This window comes from Agelaius tricolor, unplaced genomic scaffold (genome assembly GCF_023055355.1).
Source record: "Agelaius tricolor isolate 1412-34295 unplaced genomic scaffold, bAgeTri1.0.p SCAF_3, whole genome shotgun sequence".
Taxonomy (NCBI): Eukaryota; Metazoa; Chordata; class Aves; order Passeriformes; family Icteridae; genus Agelaius; species Agelaius tricolor.
In genome coordinates, this window is record NW_027269263.1 from 21,752,745 (window position 1) to 21,779,429 (window position 26,685).

Here is a 26,685-nt window from a genome sequence, read left to right on the forward strand (position 1 = left end):
TCATGCCTTAAACTTATGAGTAAGGAAAATAACGACCCGGGGTGACGCCCGGGTCCTCACTCCGAATGTGAGAGGAATTTTTGCGCGGGTACAGGTCGCCCCTGGGTGCCCCGCTTACTTCGCGGGATGCCCGGGTGCCGTGATCTGCCCGACCTCCGTGGCGCTCGTGCCAAGGATAGAACTGCCGCGACCGGGGTGACTCGGGAGCTCGGGTGGCGGGACAGCGCCAGCGCCTCACGAGGGCGCGTCGCACTCAGACATTCCAACCGGCCTGAAGAACAGAAATGCGTTAACCTGTGCTGTTCCTTTGTCGCTCTGTTCGCTGAGGTGCCTTAAGGGTCTCCACGAGGCTTAATACAATAAACCACCAACCCAGCCTAATAAATACTTCATGTGTCTGCAGGAAGCAATTCCTTTTCTGTCCTTCTGAGGGAGCAATTACACCGTTTAAAATCAAGCTAAGAGTGAAAGGGAAAGGGTGCCTTGTGCAGCTCGGGCAGCGGTGAGCTCCCGGGGTCCTGCCCTGTCATAACCTGCGCGACTGCGGCTCTGGGTCTCTGGGCCCCAGTGCTGCTGGTCCTCCCTCAAAACGCCCTTTTGCAGCACGTCACAGCCACAGATGCTCCAAAACGCAGCTTTGCTCCCGCCCGCAGCTCTGTCACGAGGTTCACTTGTGACCCCTTCTCCTGCTCGCTGTTCCCGTTCTGCCCTTTACCCAGCACGGAATCCTGAGCTGCAGTAGCCCTGGGGCTTTGCCGTGCGTGCTGCTGCACCCATCGTGTTGCTGTGGAACTTGTGGCCCAAACACATTCCATGAGATCCAGGGGGAAGCTCCTGGACTCCAACAGTGCGGGAGCTGCCAGGGAGGGCTGGGGACCATCACAGAGGAGATGTACGCAGCTGATTCAGCTGCTCACAGCCACACAGGCTCAGGCCCCCACAGCACTGATTTCCTCTCAGGAGGCCTTTGTGAGCCTGAAGCCATACCAGCGGTGATGCCAGGTCCCTGCTTGGTTGTGCACTGGTGCTTGATCCAGCTCCAGGGTGGCACACGGCTGCAGTGCTACAAAGGAATACACAAAATACAGCCCTTTTTGTGCTACCTTTCTGCAGCTGTTGAGGTACTTGATCAAACTGAGGCAATGGGGTGGGTAATGTGTGATATTTGTTTTGCTGTTGCAAAACCAACAGGCAATGTTTGTTTAAGCAAATTCGTTTGACTTTAAGAGCAGCCCAAGTGGTTCCAGACTAGAGGGCCACCTAGCCAGTATCCTGTTTCCAGCCTGCAAGGACTCCTGTGGAGGTGGCTTCCAGACACGCCACCAACTTTAGTGCTCTTTGTGCAGCCACGATTCCTTCAGGCAGTACTTCCAGTCTCTGCTTCTTCTGCATCCTCCTGTTTGTTTTACTTCCATCAGCCTAGTTCTTGCAACTGAAGCTGAAGAGAGTGTGTGTAGCTGCCACCCACCCTCTCTTCCACCTGTGATCCCTGAAGTCCTCTTTTGTCCAGGTGAAGAATTCCAGGCCTGCTCAGACATTCCTACAGGTGAAGGTTGAAGCTCCCTTCCCTCTGCAGGCTTCCACCTTCCCATGTTGTCTCTGTGGGAGGCTGATTGGGGGGCATGAGTCATGGTGTTGCAAGAAAGGAAGGGTTTAAACATCAAGATTGTCCTCTCTCTTCCTTTTTCTGACTGTTTTGCTCTTTCTGTCAGACACAAGCTGTAGCTCAGTTTTTTCATGGTTTCCTCTCTGAGCTGTGTATAGGAAGTCGAGTATTTGTTCCAGGAAGGGCCTGGGCCCCTGCTTCCTTCCTTGTGGCTGGGAGAGGGATAATTGTGTAAACAGCAACAAAGAGATCTCCCTGAGTGTAGGGATCTCTACAAAGGGCTCCTTGTCCCAGTGTGCTGGAAAACTTTCAGGCCTGCCCTTGTTTTCCAGAGGCAGATTCCCTATCCTGAATCTTCTGGGATCCCCACAGCATGGAAGTCAGACCAGAGGAGACCATCTTGCACCAATTTTGTGTAAAATATTATTGGAAAAGCAGGGCACCCCCAACGAAGGAAGGAATGATGAGCAGGACTCCATGGATATCAGAAAGCTAAATAATTACTTTGTTATACTATATTATTCTATACTATATTACATTACATCTAAACTGAATCTGCCAAGCACTCAACTGCACAGCATCTCGTGACTGACACACACACACACGCTTGGCCCCGATAGGCCAAGGAAACAAAACCCCATCACTCTGGGTGAACAATCTCCATATTGCATTCTACTTTGGCACAAACACAGGCACAGCAAATGAGATAAGAATTGTCTTCCCTTTCTCTGAGGTTCAGGAAATGTGAATCCCAGAATATCCTTGGGAAGAATTGTGCCTTGCTTTTGTCTGTGAAGAGAAATGTGGCGACAGTGGCGGAAGTACCCGGTTTGTAGTGAGAGGTTAAAAATCCTCTGATTTTAGCAGTTCGTTCTCTTTTTCAGGACTACTGAACCCTAGGCCTTTTAGCCTTCTGAAGACTTTTAAATCAGTCTTTGAAATATAAGGCCTTGAAAGATGAGTATTTTTGCCTGGCAAAAATGATATTAAGGAGAGAAAAATCAAAGGAGAGGACACACCTGAGGAGATGCAGAAGTGATGAGCTTCAGAGATAAAACTGATGCACAGCATAGGATCCAGACAGACTCAGGGAGCTACCAAAAAAAATAGGCTAAAAATTTTCTAAGCAGGTAACAAAGAGAGCACGGCAGCTTGCCATATGTGTAGTATTATACCTGCATAATCACATGGCATTTGGCTCAGGGTCATGCTGAAACTTCTACTTCACGTCACGTCAAGTGCCTGTACTGGACAACTTACCTCTCATTTACCTTCTACGGCCTGGAAAAATGAAATATTATTGCAGTGTTCATCTGAGTCTGCAACATTTTAAAAAGCATGAAAAACCAACAATGATAGTTCTTTCTTTTTGTGAAAATTGTAGGAAATATGTTACATATGTAATTTTACTTCACCTGTTCTATTCCATAATAGATATTTCCAATAAAGGAACACACCTGTATCCCAGTTTATGTTGTCAGTGACCTGCAATATGCTTAGGGAATACTGAATTCCTGAGAGATGCAGAGCAATTTGCTTGCAGAGAGCTGCACAGAAATTTGCCTTTCTTTCTGGGGGCCCATTGAGAAAATCCCAGGGAGTTTGTGCAGCCAAGGAAACTGATGGATTAGAAAGGAAAACTGGAGAAAAGGACTTGGCAGGTGTTCAGTCTTGAGTGGGTATTGGGTCTTCAAAGAGACAGGAGTAGTTGTTCGTTGTTGTAAAGTTGTTAATTGTATGAATACATCAGTACTGAAGGTGAAGAGTTTACAGTATTAAAGTTTGTGCTAAAAGCTTTCTGGTATGGAGTCTTGATGTTTTGAGTAGAAGCAGCAGAAGTAGTAGTAGTTAGTAGAAGCAATTAGCACCTTTTTTGTATCCCAATATAGGGGAAATTTATTCATAAATAATCTCATCAGCTAAAAACACAATTCTAAAACATTCTTTCTACACCTATCCAAGCTTAATTCTAATGTGTGAAAGTAGTGTTAGTTTTTACACAAAATCTACACATACAGTTCTATCTGTTCACACAAACAGTTCTATCTGTTCTATTTAGGAATGTAAGCAATGTTCTGCTATGGTTTTGTTATGTCTGGAGCTAAGTTAGTTTTGTGAAAGATAACACTACTGAACTTTAAACTAGGCTTTAGGGTTTTTTACTAGCTAATACAGTTTCTTAAGGCACTTAAGATATATTTCTCCTTACTTAAAATTAAAACTTACACTCCTACTTCATGTCTGTGTGGTTTAATATATTTTAGTTTCTCTAAAGGTTCCAATTCAATTCCTATATTCCTTTCTCTCTCTGAGGGACTCAGAGAAGCTTCTATTCCATGCATTCCAACAGCAGGCACACAGCAGAATTTAAAGTCTTTTTTATTTGGTAATTCTCAAGTTGCTCACAGAATACTGTATCACACCAAATCGCATAAACATGCATTTGCCTCATTGCATGCCCATTATGCCACAGAATACAACTTCTGGAATTCTTCGGTCCAGAGCTGTGGCACATGTGTAGCTGAAGGACTTTGGGAGAGGTAAATTGTAAAGATGTGAGGAAGCAGAGGAGTGCTAACAGACAGGTGGTCTTTGTGAGGAGACAATTGGAATAGCTTCAATTTTTAATACAGGTTTGTAATGATGATTTATCCTAGGTGTCCCAAGTGGGGGATGTCTAACTTACTAGCTCTGAAAAGTAGGCAATTCATGGGAGAAAGAAAAGCAGAGTACTATATAGCAGCTGTTTCATCTTATGGCTAAGTAAGTAATTAGCCTGACTCTCAAGTCATTTTCCTTTGGTCCCAGACTACACCTTTCACAATAATTTCTTCCCCACATTTCATTATGGGCCACAGAAATGATGCATTTTGCCAGTACACTACATCTTTCTTGTCCACATGCTCTACATGCCTGCTGTTTATGCTCCACTCAGCTTTAACTGGTGGATCCTGAAGAAGCAGCAAACAATAAATTTGGCAGCACTGCAGCAGGAACTGTTTTTCATTTTCAGTTCTTTCGTGAATGTCAGCTTCCTGAAAATCAAATAAGAACAGTTTTCAAAGCTTTGTAATATTATGCCGATGTATTGTTACATTGCCTCCCCGCTCTCATTCTGTGCAGCTGCTCCACAGGAACTAAGCACTCAAAAACTTCACTGGTCAAAGCTGCTGGTGCTGCTTGAGTGGGACATGCAGGGGTCCCAGGGCCACTTTAAAAGTTCTTTTATTTACCAAGTCCTGACTTCTGGATTGTGCCACTGTCCAGCCCCTGTCTCTATTTCCTCATAGAGAGATCTGCAAGGAGTTTGGTAAGACCAAGCTCTTCGAAAAACCCAGAAAGCTGCAAAAGGAAGAAGCTCCTCTTTGGAAGTTTCATATATCTGTGATATATATGTCATATCTTCCACAAAAAAAAAGCCCACTAGAGACCTGTCCATGTGGATAGCAGGTGTCAGGGCTCTGTGCTCATCAACAGCCTCTGCACACTTCCTCTGCCTTCCCCTTCACAAGCAGGGGTTTGGCTGCTTGTGTTCAAGATCAGCTCAGATTTAGCATGACCATATGAAATTGTATGCAACTCCTGCAGTAACAGCCAAGCTGGCAGAAAGGTGGTGTGAGAAGGAGTTATGAGAAGCCTCATCTTCACCCACAAACTGGCCACCAATTGACCCAGGAGCTGAGTGGTGGCTGGGTGCTTGACTGAGCTGTGGTGTTGGGATGCCTGTGCCCAGTCTTGCTGGTCCTGACCCAGAGACCAACTTCACAGCTTGGTCTTGACCTGGCTGAGCTTGCCCAGTGGTCACTGGTTTGTGGCTGACCCTGGTCACCACCACTGGCCCTTTGCTCTTTGCTCCTTGCTAGGGTCCAGTAGGGCTGTGCCTTTGTTGGTAGGGGCACGACCCTGCCCATCCTGCTGTACTCCCCTTACAAGGTTATGTGTACTGGAGAATATTTTGGGAGTATATGGACTGGAACAACCTGGTCTCAAGTGGAAAACAACCTCATTCAGAAGGGAGACCTCTCATGTTTTAAATAACAAGCTGCACAGACAATTGGACCATTGCCCCGGTTCCTGGGCTGTATCTTTACTCACTTGAACAATCTGGTTGTAAACCCTCCAGTTTTGGTGATAGTGTTGCCTTAACAGCTTCATTATGTCGTGCATCATCACCTACAGAACAATCATAGCACAAAGCAGGCTGTTACCATGTGGTAAGGCAAACGCTGGGAACTTTTGTTTCTCATATTGGGTCAGTCAGTAATGGGGAAGTCACTCATTTCAGGCTTTGGAGGAGGGTCCCATAAAAGCAACGCAGGGCTGGAAAATGCTTTCTGCACTCATATATGTGCTTCATCCAGCTGGACAATTCAGATATGCAGTGTATGCCTGTGTGTCATGGGACAGAGAATAATTTAATTTTGGAAGGCTCCCACAAGGATCCTCAACTCCAGCTCCCTGCTTCTCCATGGAATAGCTTAACTCTTAGAGAGAAAGACCTGGTTTTTATCCAGTGCTGCTCTCATACCTAGGATTGCTAGAGCTTGGCCCCAGACCTCTCAGCTCAGAAGGTATCCCCAGTGTCATTGCTGACATATTTTGAGAGGCGTCCTTAGCAGATACAAAGTTCTAAATGAAATGGCAGGTGCCAATGGCCCTTTTACAGGCCATAAAAGGCCTTTTTACAGGCCTTTTACAGAAACATAAGATACCTTGGTCAAAGATATTTTTACCTTATTCGAAGGTGGAACGTAAAGAACTTTAAGTATGTCCTCTCTTCTCTGCTGTATATCTTTTTCACAGGCATCAAACACCTTCTGCAGTGCAAAAACAACTGATTACAGCATCAATCACAGTGAAACCACAGGTGTGGTGTGCAAAGCTAAGAAAACAACTGGATTAGAGTAAATTGTAGGGCTGCTAATTGATTGAAACATGTCTTCAATAGCTGTGAAACAAACTGTTTCATCAAGCTGCTTGCATATTGGAGCCCATTCTTCAGCATCTGTGGGGCCTTATCATCACAGTCAATGCTAATAATGGCCTCATCTCAGTCTTGTCCTTTCAGGTAATACCACTTTGGTGGTATTTTCCTTTAGATGTCTCCAGCAGCATCACAGCAGTGAGTCAGACATCAAAATGAGGTCTCCCAGCTATCAGTTCAAGCACTAACATAAGGAAAGTGGATTGTTTTCCCACTTGTGCTTAACACCTGTGAGAGATGGGACTAGTATTTGAGTGTGCCCTTCTGAAAGGCAGGAGGAAGAAGGTCACTGTCATTTTGATCTCCACAGCATTCCACAGGCCCTGCTGGGCTGGAAAATCAGAGACCCAAACTTAGCCCAAACCCTGTCTGGTACAGAAATACAAATACTCAAAGGCTGCTATATGGCTACACCATAATTGATGTGATAAGGATCAGATGGAGAAAATGGACTTGAACAAACCTTGATGGCGTCACTGCCTTCTTCATAGGTCCAGCGGTGGAGCATGGAGCACCTGACTTTCTCCCATTCCTGCAGCCGGAGAATCTCGTATCTCTCCAGCACAGCAGACAAACGTGAGGGGTCATTGATGTCCTCAGAGTGCTGGTGCATGGCCATCGCTTTAGCCAACAGCTTTTGGATTCTAGGTCAAGGGGGATATTAAAAACATATCTAAGTCAAGATGAAATAATGAGCAAATGTAAATATTTTACTTATGAAACTGTTTAATGAATCCCATGTTTTCTATGATGCACTTCTCATTTATATTATATAGCTGGCAAGCAGTTTTTTGTGGAAAATAGTGCTTTCTCAGCTTAGTTTTGCATGATCATTGTAGCATCTAATCAGAGTGGCATCTTGACTATGTCATTGTAGACTGGTTTCTTTTACTCTTTATATTTAACTGGCTACCCCAACTGTCTTCCTCCCTTTGCAGAATGTCTTCTTCCCTTTGCAGAACAACCCAAACCATCTTCCAGAGTCAGTTACAAAGAGATGCTGGCAGGTTGAAAGTCTGGAAAGAAGGTGTCATGGATGTCTGGTCAGAAATAGAGTCCCCAAGGACTGGAGGAAGCAAGAAGCATGTGGCTTTTCAGTGTAGAAACACACACTATGTCTGAAATATGAATAAATGCCTTACCTTTCCTCTAGCTTTTTGTTCTTCTCTTTCAGCTTCTCATTTTCTTCATTCTCCTTATGCAGTATTTTAATTACCTTTTCAGGAAGTTCTCTGAAACAGATTTGGGAAATCTCTTTATTTGTACTTGGACACTGGCACAACAGTGGACATGCCCCTGTTGAATAATCTGAGTTCAAGGAAAAAAGCTCTGAGGTGGGAAAGTGCAAGAGCATCCAGGAAAACTCCAGGGGAGCTGAACACCTCCCCTAAAAGCTCCCACCCAGAATTTATGCTCAAATCAAGTGGGAAGCTGTTTACATCAGAAGAAATAGAGGTGTGGTTGTGAGTATCATAATGATTTTCCCCTCTTACACTGATTATTAATGTAGAGAATCACCATTACCTGACGTGACTGTCCAGAAGGTGAAATAGAGTATCAACAGTGTCAGACAAATTTCTGTTCTCGTTGTCCATCCATCCATAAGGGAAAGAAAGAAACAATAAACCACATTGCAATCAGTGGGCAAGTATGCAATAAAGTCTTAAAAAATGCACAAGCTAAACTTCTCCCCTCCAATTTCTGATCAGCCCATAGGGAAAAGAAATTTAGAGACCAAAACTTGTCAAGGCTGTTCTTTGCCAGGTGCACAGTATGTGACTCTGGAGTCAATACCAACAGTTCAAATGAAATACCCAAAGTGTAAGACCTGCACATTACATGGTGCAAATCCAACAACTTCTGTAAATTGGCTCTGGGTTCCCAGTATAGCCTGGGCAAAATTTGTTGCTAATGCAGAGCCCTCCCTGTGTCTGGCTCATTTTCTGTCCCACCCATCCTAGTGTGCACCAGCTACAGTTCATTGTCAGATGCCACACTAAACAGTGTCATTTTTGATCACTGGACTCTCACGTTATTTTGTTGTCCATCTTTGTCATCATTTCAAATACTTCCTTTGTGTTCTTGTACATCTCTTTCATAATTTCAAACATTTCCTTCATGTTAGAAGTCTGGTCTCCATAGGCTGATGGCTGCCGTGAGGTGTCAGATATATATCTGAGGAAAAAAAAGAAAAAGGAATTCTTATAATGAAGTGGGGTAAGAACACATCCTCAAAAAAGTACTTTATAATTGCGAGCAGAGGCTTCATGGCTACGTCCATGCCAGCAAAAGGATCAGAGCCAGGAAAAGGGCACACGGGTGCAGGTGTGGCACAAGTGAGTTAGCACTCTCCCAGATAATGCCTGGTACAGCTCAGAGGACTCCACAGGCTGTCTATCTTAGCCAAGCCTAAAACTCAAGCTATTGTTTCATGTCCTTGCTTGCTGTCTTATTGTAACTTTTTCTACTTTCAGACTTTGCAGCTGCAGCTAGCTCTAAGTTTTCTCTTCTTCCTGTTTCTAAGGCCTGCTTTTAAGGCTTTCTAGAAATCTTACTTTAACTATTTCCCACACCAAGGTATGCCAAAACCAGGGGGGTTTGACTAATCATTAGGTCTGGATAAAGTGAGCAAGATACAAGGACAGCTCCTGAGAAACAAATTCAACCCAGACCTGCAGAGAGTGGGAGAACAGCAAATGCGGGTGATTGTTCTGCTAAAACCAACTTTGCAATGTATGTTTTTTTTTAACACAGGAGTACAAAGCTCTGTGTTCTCAAGGTAATTTTTTATTTATACAACTGCTGTGTCCTGTTTCCTCACGAGGATCCCAAATATCAGCTATTATTAGAGAAAGAGTCCCAGATTAAGATTCTCCTGCAGCCTGGATCCAGGTAGAACAGAGAGCAAGCTCATCCCCACAACCAGATGCCAGAGCAAGCCTTAGCATGAGGCTTTACCTTTGGTTTATGCCAAAAAACCTGCTGCCCCTCTCAGCATTACTCCTTCCCACTGAAGCACATTTTGGTTTTGTTTACTTGGATTGATTCCTTTCCAGGTAAATTACTTCACTTTCAGTCTTTCACTGAAGACACAACCTTTTTCTTTAAGCTAAGCAATCCAGTAAAAAAATTACATTTTAGTCCACCTTTCCCTGCAAAATTGATGAGCTCAGAGTCAGAGCCATGAAATCCCAGATCTTGTCACACTCTTTATACTGATATTTCTAGTTTCTCTTCCTCTTGCACCAATTTAAGATCTGCCTCCCACTGTTGAGTTGAACTTGAGCAGAATTTGGGGATAGTAACCATCTCTGTGATGACTAGAAAAGTTAGGAAGTAGAAAACAGAGCTCTTACTGAATATTTCACAGTCAGAAAATGTTTGCAATTCAGCAACCCTCATGCAACTCTCCAAGAAACTTTGTAGAAATGCTCAGACCTAGAAAAATTAAATAATATTATCCAGAGATACCCCCCTTGTATAACCTACCTGCTGCCTTCTGCAGTTGTCTTTATGGGATCAGTATCCTCACACTTTCTTTCCAATACCTCTTTTCCTTTTTTTACATGCCATGATTGTATTCCTCTGGAGCCAGAAATGTTGGATGTCCACCACACTTGTCTGCTGGAGCCAGAACCACTGGGTGTATGCCACACATATCCTTTGCTGGAGCCAGAAATATCAGGTGTATCTGGCACTTCTGCTTTTCTGTCACCAAAAAGACTGCCAGTAGCCCACATTTTTCTTCTTCTGGAGCCAGAAACCTTGTGTCTGTTCATGCAGAAGCAAAAAATGTTTGTTGAAATGTGTGGGCAGCGCTGAGGACTGTTGATACTGCTGGGAGTGCAGAAAGCTCCTGATAAGACAGTTCCCCAACAAAGGCACTTTGCTGCTATAAAAAGCCCTGCTTTTTTTCCTTTTTTTCCCCCCTGGTTTACAGGAAAACATACAATTTACAGGATGTCTAGAGTTAGATCTGTCTCCAGCCAATAAAATCAGGGGAAATTGCCCCTCCCTCTGCAATATCAGTCCGTTTCAGTTTCGTTTCAGTCCAGTCCCTGTTTATGCCTCTCTGCTCCCAGAGCTGCACGCCTCTGCACTACCGTGGCCATGGCCAGCGAGTCAGTCTTTGTCATTGCTATAGATTTTGGCACATCCTACAGCGGGTACTGTTTTTGTCTTGCTTCAGGTACAGACCAAATCCGCCAGGTTTACTGGGGAGCAGAGCACGGGTTAAAGACCCCAAAGACACCTACGAGCATCTTGTTCAACCAGAAGCAGGAGTTTGAATATTTTGGTTATGATGCTGTGATGAAGTACAAGAGCCTGCCCTCCAGCCAAGCTGACCGCTGGTACTTCTTCCAGAACTTCAAGATGCAGCTGTACAGCACGGTAGGTGGAAGATCTGCTACTAATGGGGATTGGAGCTATTCATTTGTTTGAGGGGTGGGGGTTAGGCTGAGTAAGTCTGGTTGATGAGAATGAATAAATGCAAGTCAGAGAGTATTTTGATGAACAAAAGAAGAATTTTTTTTTTAATTCCAAAAGCTTCCTAGGCGCTTCCTTTATGTTGTTTTTTGTCTAAAGACAATAAAACGTGACTGTATACATGGGTGAAGGCAAATATCGGTTCCTAATAAAAAGCTGCCCTGTTTCCGAGCTTGACAGAGAAACTGGTCTCCCTCTGGGACTCCCTACCTTAGTCCTCAACAAGAAACAGGGATCAAGTGAAATTTTCTGTAATTCAAATGAGATGGGCAGTTTTGGGATTGCCTAAAATCTCATCCCATGTTATACAGCTCCCCCTAGCTTGTCTCTTCCTCCCTTGAAATGTGATGCTGAGGCTAATATAAAGATGTCCAGCTGTCCTTGAAGCCTCCAGTGGCTTTATCAAATTTCTCTCTGAAGGCTCTGTGTTGGTTTAGAATAGTTCACAGCTTTATCTGTGTTTGCTTGTTCAGCCAAACACCAGACTACCCTAGGGCTCCTGGGTCCCACAGGGCCTCTCAAGCATAGAATAAGCCAGAGCACAAGGCCAGTCCCAGCAAAAGCCTCAGGTCCTCTCTTTGATGGATGGGAGGCCTCTTAGAAGATTTTCCTCCCCAGGACAGCTGGGAATGACATGGTCTGTCATAAGGTCACCTCTGGAGTGGTTGGTTCTCATTCACTTTCAGCAGGGGCTGGAGAGAGGTTTTAGTTCAGAAATATTTCTCTGCATCTGAGGAGCAAATGGTGAAGAAAAATTTCATTACAGAATCACTCCCCACTGGCTCTTGAGGAATCTATAGGATCTACAGGGTCTTTACAAAATTTGGCCTAGGAGAAAGAGCTGAATTATCAACCACATTGACATGTTGCCTTCTGAATCACAGGTGTGGTGGGTGAGCAGTTTGGTAGCTGACCTGTGCCACTTAGCCACAGTAGTGAAGCCAGTGCTGGGAGTTTGGTTTGGAGACAGGGGTGTCTGGGTGCCTCATGTAGTGCAGTGTTGGTGTGAAGGGTCTCATACTGACACTGCACCATGTGACCCTGGGCCTTTTTTTTGGTAGAACGTCACAGCTGGCATGAAGCTGAAAGCCACCAATGGAAAGTTCCTTCCTGCCTTGACAGTCTTTTCCGAAAGCCTGCGCTTCATGAAGGAACATGCTTTGAACACCATCAAGGAGGCCTCTTCCCAAACTGTCTATGACCCGGAGGAGATCACCTGGGTCATTACTGTCCCGGCCATATGGAGCGCTGCTGCCAAGCAGTTCATGCGCCTGGCAGCAAAAGAGGTAAAAGCAGGGGTTACCCCCTTTCCTCAAATTACCTTTGGAGGTTTCTTTGCCCAATTGAACCATAGGAACTCCTCAATATGTAAACAACCTGTATTTCAAATTTCAGCCCATTGGGCAGAGAAATCTTCCACATTGAGGGTGGTGAGGGAGAGGATGTCCCCAAATGGCACTATAACAGCTCTGCCCTCTCTCCCCACCGCCAGGTAGAAATGAGCCCCACAGAGATCAGCAGTGCAAGAACCACCACCCTTGCATGAGCCGCTAGGGTGAGAACAGACTCCCTAGGAGGTGGTGTTCATGCAGCAGTAATCTCACTCCTTTTCCTTGACCTGACTCCTCTCTTTTTTGATTTTAGGCAGGAATTATCTCTGGCATGCTCTCTAGGAACCTGATCATTGCCTTGGAGCCAGAAGCTGCATCGCTGTGGTGCAAGCAGCTTCCACAGGAAGGGTTTATGACAGATAGCAGTGACAAGAAGAAGTTTGAAGACTCTCCTGGGATCCAGTATATTGTCGTTGACTGTGGAGGTAAAATTTTCCCTGTTCAACAGGTACCATCTTTGCTGAGCATGGTGCATGCCTGTTTCCCAATAGTGAAGGTCCCAGAGCTTGGACTCCATTGCTGTGCTTGTCATGGATTTTTAAATGTTATTTCTCACCTAATGAGATCCTGTGAGCAGGCAGAAAAATAGGAGGGAAGAACAGAGTTGTGTCTCACACTGCAGTGCTCTTCAGGCCAGACAGTCACAACACGAGGCCCTGCCCTCACACCAGATCAGCTGGCACAGTGTCCCAGCATCAGCCACCAGCTCTTGTGTAGCCTGAGCTCACAGCCTCCTCTCCAGAAGCAGCTGTAGTTAGTGCCCAGTGAAGCGACCAAAGAGAAGAGCTAGCAGGCACCGGAGAGTAAATCATTAAGAATATTTGATGAAGCACTTCGCAGTAATTTCTCTAGATTCCTGAGGTTTTTTGGAGTGATGTGAATTTTCTGCCAAGAGCAGTTTGGTGGTTGTGAACAAATACAGAAAGGTATGGAATATTAATCCCAATATTACCTGGTGGGACGTGCCTGGCCTTGTCTGACCCTTGCTGCTGGGCCAAAGGCGGCAGCTGTGGTGTTTCACCTCAGAGATACCTTTGGCTGGCTGGGTGCTGCAGCTGGGCACTCAGAACAAATCCAGGCATAGTGGAAACTCAGTTCACCTCTGGTGGAAAAGGTTCAGGTGATGATGAAGAGAAAAAGGAGAGGATTCTGCCGTAGAGTTTTAATCCAGAGTTTTATTCTAGGATGACAGACCTCTGAATCTTGTAACAGCTCCCAACAGAATCCCAACTGCATGGTCTCGTGTCCTTTTAAGCCCCGGGGACAGGGGGAGGGCAAGGGACAGGTGAGGCACCAACCAGGTGGGAGGAGGGGAAGGCTCAAGGGACAAAGACACTTGGACAGGCCAATGAGCCCGGACCTGAGGGGCTTCTTTTGAACTTCTGCCAACCACACCACGACCCTGCTGGAATGTTAAGATTGATGGACAGCTCTCAGCAGGAGGGCAAAGAGGGAGGGGAAAGGAGAGGTTGGCACACCTGGGGGGTTGGGATAGGTGAAACAGGAAATGGCATCACACTGCAACAGAAAGGCATGAAGAGGACCACAAGTTCCTGAGAGTCTTCTCACCACTGCTCAGGAGTCAACCACCTATGTGAGGAGGCCAGGCTCGCTTTGTGATCAGACAGGAGATTGGCTTGTTCAGTGAGCAAGCTGGAGCATCCAGCTCTTATCAGAAATAACTGTAGGAGCCTCATGAGACCAGGCTTTTAAACAGAAGTGCAGAAATTTAAGAAATCTAGAGAAGTACAGGCAATAGCAGAAGAGGGAGGATGAGGAAAGAAAGCAGGAGAAAAGCACATCTGTGAATTGGGAATTCAGAAGATAAGACTGAATTCCGTGGAAACTTGTGCACTTTAAAGCAAACAGCACAATTAATTTGAGTCTCTGTGTGTGTGTTTGCACGTGTAGGTGGCACCATAGACATCACAGTACACGAGATCCAAGAAAACCATTGCCTAAAGGAGCTACATAAGGCAAGTGGAGGTGGATGGGGAGGCAACAGAGTGGATGAAAACTTCACCAATTTCCTCAAGGAAATATTCAGTGATGGCGTATGGGATGAATATGTGAAGAAGCACCCTACTGAATTACAAAATATGATGTACAACTTCAGCTTACAGAAATGCTCTGCTAGCAGGGAGGCAGTCTACATACGCTGCTACTACAACCTGACCAGAGTGGCAGAGTCCAAGAAGGACATCTCCAAGTTCTTTGAAAATGCAGTAGGAGCTGTGTGGTGTGATGGGACAATCATGATTACATATGAGAAAATGAAGAGCTTGTTTGACTACAGTGTCAACAATATAATTTTTGCTTTGAGGGAAATTCTTTCCAAACCTGAGATGGACAAAGTCCAGTACATTTTACTTGTGGGAGGCTTTGCATGCAGCATCATCCTGCGAGATGCAGTCAGGCAGGCCTTTAGCAGCAAGTATCATATCCTTTGTCCCATGGAGGCCCAGGCAGCCATTGCAAAAGGGGCTGTTTTATTTGGAGTTAATCCACACATCATTACCTCAAGAATCAGCTGTAGGACATATGGCTTAAGTGTGTGTGAGAAATTTGATGATGCTATCCATGACATCCGTAAACGGAGGGTCTCGAAAGCTGGTGACTTTATTTATTGCACAGGACTCTTCCAGAAACTGGTGGAAATTGGAGAGTCAGTGAACATACACAAAGCTGCCCACTATGATTTCTTTCCAATAGAACCAGATCAAACAAAGGTAACCTTTACTTTCTATTGTACAAAAAAACAGAATGCTCAGTATGTGGATGAGGAAGGGATGGAAATGCTTGGCTCCTGTGAAGTGCCATCACCAGCCACATGGCTGGGGTTAAATCGCAGGCTGAAAGTGGAGATTCAGTTTGGGCTCACTGAATTTAAAGCCACATGTACTGATGTTACTTCCCAAGAAAGTCGTACAGTTATAATAGATTTTTTATCTTATAATTATCACTCATCATATTGAACAGATCTTAGATGCGTTTTCCAACCATTATGATTCTAACAATTCTATGACTTTTACCATAGAGGAGACAATTGGACAGTAAGTTCATCATTCAACTTTCTTTTTACGCAGGAAAAGTACTAGTCTGATTCTCTGGTTCCTTCCATTCCTCACCAACTGCCCTTACAGTTCAACATCTCGTTTTCTCTTGTATCTGACAGCAGGTTTTCCTGCTGCTTTATCTCATGCCCTTTTAGCTTGCATCTCTGAACACAATAGTCCATACCATCAAGACAGTCATCTGTGACATACCTGTATTTGATGGAAAGTCTCTGGACTGGTGTCTAACTTCCACATAAAGCAGCCCATAGCTGTTTATTTTAGCCTGATGTCTTCTTGCAGCTACACCTTCTGTTTCTCCGACATCAGGTCACTTTATCTGGAGTCCAGGTTTAATTCTGCTGGGGGTGATATTTAGTGGATTTCTGTTTTCTTCAGAATATGATTTATATAAACTCTATGTAATTAAAGCTCCAGTGTCCCAGACAAGGGAGTTGAGTGAACCAGTCTAGGGGCTTGTGTCCAAAACCTATGGGAGTCTGTTTCCATTAAATGATGGGGTGGTTCAATCTCATCAATTGGGCCAGTTGTAACACTACAGATGTGAATAGTGCATATGCTGCTGCCTGATGCCTCTGTCCAGCCCTGGTACTCTGTATCTCTGATTTGGGCATGATATTTTTTATATCTGTAAAAACTGATCTCTTTCCTCCTGCCTGCAGCACCTGTGCAAAATTGAGCAGTGTGAAGGCTTCATGAGCCTGAATTTGTCCACAAAAAGGATGCAGTCCTGCAGTGTGCTGTGTCTGGCTGAGGTGCAGTGAACTTTCTTCATAGCAACCCTTATGTTGGTGTGTGGTTTGGGTCCAGAATGATGCTGATAGCACACTGATGGTTTGGGGTGGGCTGGGGTTTGTGGAGTTGGCTTTCTTCCCCTTTACCAAGGATGTAAAGTTTCTCTGCTGAACACCAGCCTCCACGAATGCAAATTCTTGGTTAGCTGGATACAGTGCAAGAAAACTCAGCCCTGTCATCCTTATTAGTTGAATAATCATGTTAGAGTCACTGCTGGCCATGTGTTGAATATTGTTAATCGAGAGCAGCATTCAGAGGACTAACCTGCATATTTACTATGCCCTATGATATAGAAAAGTGAAATGATTTTGAAATTATTACCTTTCACATTTAAAATGTTATGCATGCAATAAAAATATTCATAACAGACACCTATGTACATTTCTACCATGTCAGGTGGTACCACTCAGAACACTTCATAAGGGCTATTCTGGGGGCGAGGTCCCAAGAAGCTGAGTAATCCTGCTTTTTGTTACTCTTTGCATTTGGTGTTTTCACCAGTGGAAAGCCCAACACAGCTCCACCCAAGCTCACCAAGGCCCTGGAATGGGAAGAGAAGTACGGTCTGGGACAGTGGCAGTGGGGAAAGCCTTTCCCACCCATGTGCTAGGTGGGCTTTGGGATTCAGACGTTGACACTGTAATATATGGTATAGATAATTCATGCTATATAGATAGATATATGTGTGTATAAAATATTGTGAATGTCCAAAGTTATGCCTTTGACCACTCTGGCTGGGAGCAGAGTTCTATTCTCATTGTAACCAGTTCCCGGACAGCGTTAAGATAATATCAGATCTGTTACCGTATGTGGAGACTGTAGACTGCAGTCTGCAAGGACGATGTAAAATTTTGCTGTAGACTGCAAGGATGATGTAAAATTTTGGTCCCCAGAGGCCATAGTTGCAGCATCTTTCTTGGCTCCAGGGGTATCGGCAGCAGGTGCCCATGCCATTTTAAATAAGTTGGGATGTTGGCTTGCTAAGCAAACCAATACCACCTCTTTGGCACTTTCCAGCCTTTTGCTTGATGTTGATTCTATTCGTCATGCAATGCTTTAAAATAGAGCTGCAATAGATTTTCTTTTACTTGCACAAGGCCATGGTTGTGAAGAATTTGAAGGCATGTGTTGTGTGAACCTTTCTGACCATTCACAGTCCATCCACTCCCAACTCTCTGAGTTGCAGAAGTTAACTGGAAACCTGCAGGTAGAATCGGGTTTTGGTATTGATGAATGGCTCAAATCTTTAGGCCTGGGATCATGGTTACGCTCGATTGTTAAGGTTATCATTATAGTAAGCATCATAGCTTTGTTAGTTAGTAGTATTAATTTTGTCATGTTTTTGCATGTGCCTACAGAACATGGTGCAAAAGATGATATCTGCTGCATTTAATCAGACCATGCTTGTTCAACAGAAAAACGGGGGAAGTGTGGAGAGCTTTGTGGACAGTTGGCTAGCTGAGAAAGGTCACATCTACATAATACCACTGGTTAAGCAAGAAGGAGACAAGTCCAGGAGTCAGCAGTCAGTGTCCAACCACTGACAAGGACATTGTGCCCTTGGTGCAACAACAGGATAGGGAAGAGGATCTTTTGCCAAAAATATGAAGATAGTTTCAGCAGAATAATCACAAGAATGTAGAAGTAGTAACAGAATAACCTTAAGAATGCAGAAGTAGGTGTAGTTGGCTGATAAGTAACTAACCAATAATGAGCTCTTCTTTGCAATATGTATGAGCTTCATTAACACCAATATAAATATGTGTGACTATCAATAAGGTTCGAGACTTGCTGCTCGCTCATATTGTGTGCCGCATTTCTCCCACCGATCCAACAACTGTATGAATTGGACAGTCCCGGACCATCATAGATGATTTCCCCTGGCATCTACACCTGGGAGATAGCATCTGGACCTTCCTGGACCATGATTAATGGAATGTCTCAAGGAGCTCACAAGACCTGCACCTGGGCATGATTACATCTGCAGTACTCAGGAACTGGTATCATTCAAATACCTGTGAATGCAGCTTCTGCCTGGATACTCATTTGTCTGAGTCTCCGGATCCATCTCCGTCTGTTCCTGCACATGTATGGATCCAACTCTACATGTGAAGAGACACAAAGAAATATGTGGTCATCCCTGCCTCAGGCAGAATAAACTGTATATAAGCTGGCTGCTGGAAGCACTCGGGGTGAACTCCTGGGGACACGCTGTCACTTTGTCAGTGGACCCTGGTTCACCCAGCGCCTGCGCCCGGGGCTGATGCTGTCTTGGCTGTGGTGGTTCTCTTCCGAAATTCTATTTTTTTTGTTATCGATCCAATAAATCTTTGTTAAATTTTTAATAAATTTGGCTACCGATTTGATAATTTATAACAACACCAACCATTGTGACTGCAGCTCCTAGTTTTGCTTGTTTTGATGAGCTGATTATGTTGATAACCTCAGACACTGAGCATGAGCAGATGCAGGTGTTTGTCCTTTCTGTGAAAGCAGCACTGAGTGTCAGGGTCTTGGGCTAAGCGTCCCTGAAACCTGGCAATGTGGGGGGCTCCACCCTGAGCCTGACACCACCATGGGAGTTGGGAAAATAAGAGTTACAGCTGCTGAGCCCCTGGCAGCCATCCTCTGAAACAGGTGTGTCTGCTGAGCTGGGAATCAACCCTGCTGAACAACAAATAGGGTGTTTATGCTAAAAAACACAGAATCACAGATGCCCAAGTTTCAAGGATAAGAAAAGACACTGAGGTTTGCAGTGCCTCCAACCAGGACATCAATGAGCTCTAGAGCTGTGATGGCTGCTGGATCCTAAATAGCTGAGTGAGTAGAAGGTGTCGCCCATTTCCGTGGCTGGATCTTGCCAGCTGCCTTCTGCCTAAAACACGTGATTTCTTGGAAACTGAGAGAAAGCAACCCCCCTTCTGCAGTACTGACACCACTTCTGGCAGCAAGGTGAGAGGCACATCCCCTTCTCCCCCTGCTGGGGACAGAAAGAGGAGCAGCTTTGTCACAGCCCAAACACCGTGGCTGTGCTTTCTGCTCCGGATTTCCCAGCGCCATCTGGCTCACCCTGCTTGCTGGATGTCAGAGGAAATTAAAGATTCACAACAAGTTCGCAGTCACTATAAGTTAGCCTTGAAACCATGACAGTGGGGTGCTGGATGAATGGAACCATGAAGAGACCCTAGGAACAGAATGCTATAAATCCTTATGTCCTTGACAAGTAATGGTTCAAATAGATTCAAGCAGAAACTGCAACAGAGGTTTAACAAAATAAAATTAAATGATAACTTAGCAACAGGTGATAGGATGTAAAGACAACCTCAAGTTACCTTAGATAATTATAATGTTAAAGAACACATCCCCAGGGGAATTTGTATGTGGAAATGATAGGATAATGAACTGGACTGAGATCAGCACATGCACATCAACAATTTTGTAACACAAACATGAGTGACCAATCTCCTGTTTCTATATGAATTGGTTTTGGTTACCTTTTTGTAAAAAGGACTCTGCTTGTTTCCCAAAAGGTTGTAAAAGGCCTGGCCTGGCCCCCTTTTCTTCAGATTTGTAATAAAGTCATATTTTGACTCAATGTGTTGTTTTGCTCTTGCACACAAGGATTCCTTTCTCTAGGGATAGCATCCAGAGGAACTTCACCCCTGTTAGAAAATATGTCTCTTCATGCAATAGAAATTATGCATGAGAGGATTCACTTCCTTTGGCATAATAAACAAAACAAACCACATGAGAGGAAAAAGAAATAAACCAAGCACTCATCCTCTTGCTCACATGTGGGGAGGTATCAGCAATGACTTCATGATTAAACAGCACATTTTCCATAGCTTTTCCATTTCCAGGCCAAAATAAATGGGTTTCTGAAGCTTTTTTGTTTCAATTGCTAGAGATTGCCTAGATGTTGAATAAATGTATATAACCCTGTTAGAGATATCAAAACTTTATGAGGAATTATTGTATTCATCTACAAGGACTTGGCAAATCATGCAAGGGGAAAACAGAAGATAATTTTCCAAAACAGTAAAAGTAACACCAGAGGATGGAAGAATAGAAAAGCATGTCACAGAGAGAGCATGGTGACGTGCTTGAGGGAAGATGTCATTGCTTTGTCTGGTCAGGGATTGCCCTGTGCTGCTGACACCTGCTTGGTCACAGACAAAATTGTCACCCTGGCCCCAGAACTGGGCCCACCAAGTAAGATAAATGTGCCTCCATGGAAATGTGTTTAAGAAAGGGCAGGGAGCACTGAAAAGGGAGAGAAAAGTTCAGGGCAGGTACAGTATCCAACAGGATGATGACCAGTGGAAGAGCCCATGCTGGAGCAGTTGAGTGGGACACAAGGAGCAGCACGAGCAAGGGACTCCCACACACCAATCCCAGCTCCTGCACCACCCATGGCCTCACCAAAAGGTCTGGTTGTAACCTGCAGCATGGGGTGGGGAAACAGGACAGGGGGAAGTGAGGCATCTAAGTGTTGGTTGGCTGTTTTTGTTACTTGGCAATAAGGCAATTGGATTGAAATTTCTCAACTCAAAATAGGTATTTTTGGCCCATGACAGCATGTCTGACTATATATCAAGGGATGGAGCATGTTCATACTGCAGTGTCCCAGAGGAGAATGGGGGAGAGCAGAGGAGAAGTCTACTAAGGAATCATAGAATGTTTTGGATTGGAAGGGACTTTAAAGATCATCCAGTTCCAACCCCCCTGCCATGGGCAGGGACACCTTCCACTAGACCAAGTAGCTCAAAGTCCCCTCTAGCCTGGCCTTGAACTCTTCCAGGGATGGGGCACTCACAGATGCTTTGCAGCTTTCTACCAGACTGCTCTTTGTTTGCTGTGTGGTAAAAAGGGAGAGGGAGGCAAGAGGGGACAGATTTCAGTGAGATCATTTGAGCCTCCCTCAGCAGCAGTGGGACACAACCATCACCAAGACCAATCAGTCTCTGTGAGTTTGCATCCAGCACTTTCCTTCTGCCCTGGGGTATCAGGCTGGTTTTTCTTGACATGCTGCATATTTTCCCCTCACACCTGTTCCTTCCCCCCTCTAAACCATCCCAAACAATATGAAGTTTTGTCGGCCCTCAGCATCCAGCAGCAGTTTCTCAAGCCCCTTAGCCCTTATTTTGCGTGCATGCCCTGGACTTAACCAGAACATTCCTGCCAGAGGTTAAGCCCAGGCATTGCATGGATAATCCGTGAAAACTTTTTGCCTCCAGTTCCAAGTGACTGTGACTGTAACAAGTCCAGAGATTCTGTCTGCAGCTCCACTCTGGCCCTTCTTCCACCCCTTCTCTCTCTCCCAGGCAGTCAGAGCTCAGAGACAGGACAGAGATCCCAGCTGCCAGCCAAGAGGGTTAGGAAAGTGAAATGCCTCTGCTCCTGTGCACCCTTTACCTCCAGTGCTAAAAGGAAGTGGCTTTGCAGGGCACGATGGCTGTGGATGCTGTGCCACGCTGCCATCACCATCCCTGCAATGCTGGGATTTTGGGCTGGTGAAGCCTCCCACCCTCATGGGACCAAGGCTGGGAGCAGCTGTGGGGTGAGCCCCTGTAAAACCAGAGAGCTGTGGGGAAAGCAGAGACTGTGGCATGAAGGCAGGACTGGAGAGAATTGCTGGACTAGAAACAGGATCTTTGCCTGAAAGACCAAAGAGTGCTAGGGAGAGGGGATGGCAGGGCACCACAGTGACCTCAGCACAGCAGCACTCTTGGGAGAAAACCAGGAAAATTAGTGCTCAGGCAAGGATCACCTTCAGGAAAAGGAGCCAAGCACTGGCTTTGGCAGGGGAGAGAGGGGAAGAGAATTTATCTTTTTTTCCCCCACTGAAAACTGCCTTTTTTCCCTTCTGTCCTCAGACAGTGAGACCTTTGCTTTGGCACCTGACCTATGACTACAGGGCTAGTCCTCTTCCTCATGTGGTTGGTTTCTTTCCTGATTAAAAGTGATTAGGTAGCTCTAAAACCTGCAGAAATGTTACTGAGGGTAACAGAGACAAAGAGACCCTTCAAGATCTCTTAAATCCCCAGGGCAGTATTTAGAGAGCCCTGAGGAGAGACCTGGAGCAGAAGAACCCTGCAGGACCTCCCTGTGCTTCTCCCTCCTGCTGCACCCTCTGTTGCCAGCATCTCCTCCACCATGTCGCTTTCTGAAGCAGAGGTGCAAAGTGCTCGTGGTGCCTGGGAGAAGATATATGTGGATGCTGAGGACAATGGGACAGCTGTGCTGGTCAGGTAAGGAAAGAGCCCATCCAACTGCTGCCCTGGAGGGGTGAAGGAGGAACAGCAAGGATGGAGTTACTGCCTAGGAGCATGTCATGGTGTTTTTCATGCAGCCCTTGCTGGGAAGAGGAGCAATCCACACAAGGAAAAATAAAAACAAAGGGGTAAGGGGATGGGAAAAGAGGAAGAGACAAGAACAGTATCTTCACCCATGTAAGGTAAAGAAAAGAAAATGTGGTATGAAAGAGAATGGGAACAAAACATGGGCGTTATTTTCCTCTTTACCTCTAAACTCTTTTAATGCTTTTTAAAAACTCGGTATTTCACTTCTGATTCTCCTTCAGCCTCAGTCCATCCCTTGCACTGTATTATAACCTTTCTGTGGACTTTCCTCTCTTAATTTCCATCCTGTTTCCCTCTCTTCTGTTCACCTTTCACATACTCTACTCTCATCTGGGACTTACATCACTTCCATAAGCATGGATCAGTTAAAATACTATTTCTAGTTATCAGACATTTACCCCTCCCTCCAGCTTCCTTGTATGTCACCCCTTGTGCCTGGATTACCCTCACAAAGCCTTACATGCTGCTCTTTCCTTCTGCAGGTGGCACAATCTGAGCACAGTTAGGGTCGGAAATGCAGCCATAAAATGCTAGTAGCATCCAGTAGCTTGCCTCCCTGGGCTAATTTACTCTAGAAGGTGTTGCTTTAGTGTCCTACAGCCCCAGGCCTGCCTATAGAGAAGGTCAGGGCTTCCCAGGACAAGAGAGACGTGGCCATAATGGAAAGAGTCCAACAAAGGGCCAGGAAGATGATGAGGGGACTGTAGTATCTCTCCAATAAAGAAAGGCAGAGAAAGCTATGACTGCTCAGCCTGGAGAAGAGAGAACCCAGGGGAATCTTGTCAATGTGTACATAAAAACCTGAAGGGACAGAGCAAAGAAGGCAGAGCCAGGCTCGTCTCAGTGGAGCCACGAGACAGGACCAGAGTCAATGGGCCCAAACTGACACACAGGGTGTTCCCTTCAACATCAGGAAACTTTTTTTTCCTTTTTTACTTCTGAGTGCAACTGAGCACTGGCACAAATTGCCCAAAGAAGTTGTTGGGTCTCCATACACAGAGATACTCAAAAGCCATCTGACCATGGTCCTGGGCAACTGGCTTGACCGGTGGTGTTGACCCAGATGACCTCCAGAGGTTCCTTCAAGCCCAACCATTTTGTGACTCTTTTTTGTGAAATGCATTGTAGAATTTGCTATAGATATTTCAGGTGGATAACCAGTTTACCCAAAGGAGTAAACTGCTTTTTTAAAAAGAGTTTGACCAAGATGACTGTAATTGATCGAAGGTAATTTCAAACACAGTGAATTGTGTTACTTTTGAATAAATGGAATGAGCAGTACCCCATACTCAGACAACAGTCTGTCACAGGCAGTAAGAAAGTTTTGCAGTGGACTCTAGGAAGGGATTAATTAACAAAACCAATAGTAGGGTTTCTCTATGAAAACACCCACCAGTATCACAGTGGTCATATCTGTTGTCCAGAACATCTTTGGGAATATTAAACTGTCACAGTCATGTGAATGTGCTGCCACTTCTTTGTGAAAGTAACACAGAGAATATATTATCTTTAGAAGGAGTGGAATAAGCTCATTATAGGTTTTAAGGTGGAATGAGCAAAGGAAATGCCCTGGAGAGGCAAGGGAGAGTGACTGGCTGCTATGTGCCTGGGGGTTATGCACAGGTGCAAAAGGCAAAGGAGAAACAAGGAATGCAGAAGTGTCTGTTCTAATAAAGAGAAGGGGGAAAAGAGACATAAATGTGGAAGGCAGGGCCTGGAATGTGTGGCTATATCTGCATTAATAGCTTGGTTCACAAGTCAGGATGTCTCTCATTCCTCAACAGGATGTTTACTGAGCACCCAGACACCAAGTCCTACTTCACACATTTCAGAGGCATGGACTCTGCTGAAGAGATGAAACAGTCAGATCAAGTCAGGGGCCATGGCAAGAAGGTTTTCAGTGCCATCAATGACATGGTGCAACACCTGGACAACTCTGAGGCTTTCCTTGGGATAGTGACCCCACTTGGCAAGAAACATGCCACCCAGCTGAAGATTGACCCCAAAAACTTTAGGGTGAGTGAGCAGCCCTCTTCCCAAAGGGTGTAATTGTGAGGAGAGCATGTTTTCCTCTTTGAGGGGCAGAACTGAGGAACATAGGCTTTGTATGTAGGAATACATATATATGCCTCAGAGAATGGAGGTGGTGGAAGGTGAGGAGGTTGGTGGTGGAAGATGGCAGGAGTGAGAGATCTGGCATTGGTGGGGAAGATGGCTGGACAGCAGATGTGGTGCAGGCAGGTGATGTGGTGGGAGCTGCACAGCTGCCCATGAGTTGTAGAGGTTTTCTCAGAGCAATATGATTCCCATACCTGCCATTTAATAACAAGATACAGAAAAGGACTTTAACACTGGACTTCAGTCCCTGATGTATTTTTTATCTTGTAACAGGAGCTGAGATTTTCCAGGACAACTGAACCAGCTGTTATTGAGCAACAATGACAACAGCATTGTCATAATTAAACAAACTCAAATAATAAATACAGGATCAAATTACTTGCCCAGATCCACCTAAGGTCACTAGCAGAGTGCATTTATAACTATTTTGTCTGCCTTACACAGCAAAAAGAGGCACCTTCTGGCAAAGATTATTTCCAAATGAAGGTGATTTCAAAAGCAGTGGGCCCAATTTTCAATGAGTGGGAAAATAAGTGATGATTTATGGCTGAAAATACTTTTTCAGGGTAAAAATGCACATAAAACAATAAATGTTGTAGAGGAAAGGAGTTGGCATTTCAAAGTATACCACCTACCTTACTGCAAGAACTCTGCTACAGCGTGCTGGATAGCTAATGAGCAGGAAAGGTCAGGGAAAAACTTAGCCCCCAAGCCATGTATGTTTTCCATAGGTGTCCAACAGAGGGCTCATCATGGCCTCTAAATATTTGGGACAGTCCCCTGCCTGGAGAAGGATTGCAGTGGATGGATGAAGCACATCAGTCCTATACAGCTATCCTTAATTGATAGGTGCAGTCAACATTAACTGGGGTAGTTAAAAACACCAGCAGCAGTTTTATTGTGAATTCTTTAATGCAGCTTATTTTCCATGCCCTGTTACAAGCTCTGCAGGTCATGTGCTCTGAATTGTTCTTGTACTCCTTTCTGCCCTCCAAGAATCCCAGCTAAAGATATATAAGTTCTTATGCCTCTAATATGGAGCAAAGTTCACCCTGGTTGTTTCTTCCCTTCTCCTTGTTTAGATTATCTGTGACATTATCTTACAACTGATGGAGGAGAAATTTGGCGGAGACTGCAAAGCTTCCTTTGAGAAGGTCACCAATGAAATCTGTACCCACCTGAACAATATCTACAAAGAGGAGGGTTGGTGAGGCTGTGCACCCTCCAGGCTCTTCAAACAACTTGCCAGCACCGATTTGCTGCTTTTGGGCCCCCAGCCACAGCTGGAAAAATTAAAATTTAAAAATTAAAAAAGCAAGAAAAAAGGCTTATACAATATAGAATATAAATGTCAATAATTTCCTTAGCAAACTGAGTTTCTACAGCTAAACAAAAGCTGCAGATACATCAAAGTCAACCAACAAATCCTGATTTGCTTTGCAGTTTGTTTCAGGTGGGTTCCTCTGGCCACTGTCCTTGAAGACTGCATTTTAAGATGGTGACTTTAAGCTTTCTATTCCTAAAAGAAAGACTTACTCCTGCCAGCAGCACCAGCAGCTCTTTGGCTCACCTACCACCTCTCTATCCTCATGAATGACAGGACATTTTGGAGCATCTCTAGAATCTTTGTAGAGGTCATTATTTAAGAGGCCTGAGTTTTGTTTTGTGTTTGAACTTAAACAAGGGGGAAGTGCTGTATGGGAATGACCAGCATCTGGGAGAGACATGAGGAAAGGCCCATCTTGCATAAGCCAGGAGATTCACCCAGCCTTGGTTTCTCAGAGCAGCTTCCAGCACAAGGGATGACAACACTGAGTGTGGTCACCACTGGACCACTCCGGACAGGGATGAACGTCCCCAGGGTGTG

The 26,685-nt window shown here is 44.9% G+C and overlaps 3 protein-coding genes and 1 non-coding gene across 4 annotated transcripts; 3 read left to right on the forward strand and 1 right to left on the reverse strand.

Moving 5' to 3' along the window:
* Positions 1–2: 2 nt before the first annotated feature.
* On the forward strand, positions 3–151 carry LOC139588730 (U12 minor spliceosomal RNA). Its single transcript, XR_011678789.1, has one exon. It is a non-coding gene; the product is annotated as a U12 minor spliceosomal RNA (small nuclear RNA).
* A 3,817-nt stretch (positions 152–3,968) lies between these two features.
* Positions 3,969–10,535, reverse strand: LOC139588093 (golgin subfamily A member 6-like protein 26). The gene is made up of 8 exons (XM_071423047.1): positions 10,080–10,535; positions 8,622–8,765; positions 8,115–8,168; positions 7,733–7,822; positions 7,054–7,234; positions 6,340–6,423; positions 5,702–5,779; positions 3,969–4,641 (listed from the first exon to the last, which is right to left on the reverse strand). Exons 1-8 carry the CDS (start codon positions 10,367–10,369, stop codon positions 4,390–4,392), a joined length of 1,173 nt encoding a protein of 390 aa, XP_071279148.1. The 5' UTR covers positions 10,370–10,535; the 3' UTR covers positions 3,969–4,389.
* A 107-nt stretch (positions 10,536–10,642) lies between these two features.
* On the forward strand, positions 10,643–18,687 carry LOC139588091 (heat shock 70 kDa protein 12A-like). Its single transcript, XM_071423042.1, has 4 exons — positions 10,643–10,982; positions 12,140–12,364; positions 12,723–12,894; positions 14,381–18,687. Exons 1-4 carry the CDS (start codon positions 10,701–10,703, stop codon positions 15,442–15,444), a joined length of 1,743 nt encoding a protein of 580 aa, XP_071279143.1. The 5' UTR covers positions 10,643–10,700; the 3' UTR covers positions 15,445–18,687.
* Positions 18,688–22,479: 3,792 nt separating this feature from the next.
* LOC139588675 (cytoglobin-1-like) lies at positions 22,480–26,185 on the forward strand. Its single transcript, XM_071424287.1, has 3 exons — positions 22,480–22,589; positions 24,485–24,716; positions 25,901–26,185. Exons 1-3 carry the CDS (start codon positions 22,495–22,497, stop codon positions 26,027–26,029), a joined length of 456 nt encoding a protein of 151 aa, XP_071280388.1. The 5' UTR covers positions 22,480–22,494; the 3' UTR covers positions 26,030–26,185.
* The last annotated feature ends 500 nt before the right edge of the window (positions 26,186–26,685 follow it).

Excerpts from the sequence above, each read along its gene's own strand:
- LOC139588093 (XM_071423047.1), bottom strand. The coding sequence starts at position 10,369 with ATGAACAGACACAAGGTTTCTGGCTCCAGAAGAAGAAAAATGTGGGCT. Across the intron at positions 8,766-10,079 it reads ACAACTGCAGAAGGCAGCAG|ATATATATCTGACACCTCAC; the intron begins GTAGGTTATACA and ends TTTTTTCCTCAG. Across the intron at positions 4,642-5,701 it reads TTTACAACCAGATTGTTCAA|GAAGCTGACATTCACGAAAG; the intron begins GTGAGTAAAGAT and ends TTTGATTTTCAG.
- LOC139588091 (XM_071423042.1), top strand. The coding sequence starts at position 10,701 with ATGGCCAGCGAGTCAGTCTTTGTCATTGCTATAGATTTTGGCACATCC. Across the intron at positions 10,983-12,139 it reads AGATGCAGCTGTACAGCACG|AACGTCACAGCTGGCATGAA; the intron begins GTAGGTGGAAGA and ends TTTTTTTGGTAG. Across the intron at positions 12,365-12,722 it reads TGCGCCTGGCAGCAAAAGAG|GCAGGAATTATCTCTGGCAT; the intron begins GTAAAAGCAGGG and ends TTTTGATTTTAG.
- LOC139588675 (XM_071424287.1), top strand. The coding sequence starts at position 22,495 with ATGTCGCTTTCTGAAGCAGAGGTGCAAAGTGCTCGTGGTGCCTGGGAG. Across the intron at positions 22,590-24,484 it reads GGGACAGCTGTGCTGGTCAG|GATGTTTACTGAGCACCCAG; the intron begins GTAAGGAAAGAG and ends ATTCCTCAACAG. Across the intron at positions 24,717-25,900 it reads TTGACCCCAAAAACTTTAGG|ATTATCTGTGACATTATCTT; the intron begins GTGAGTGAGCAG and ends CTCCTTGTTTAG.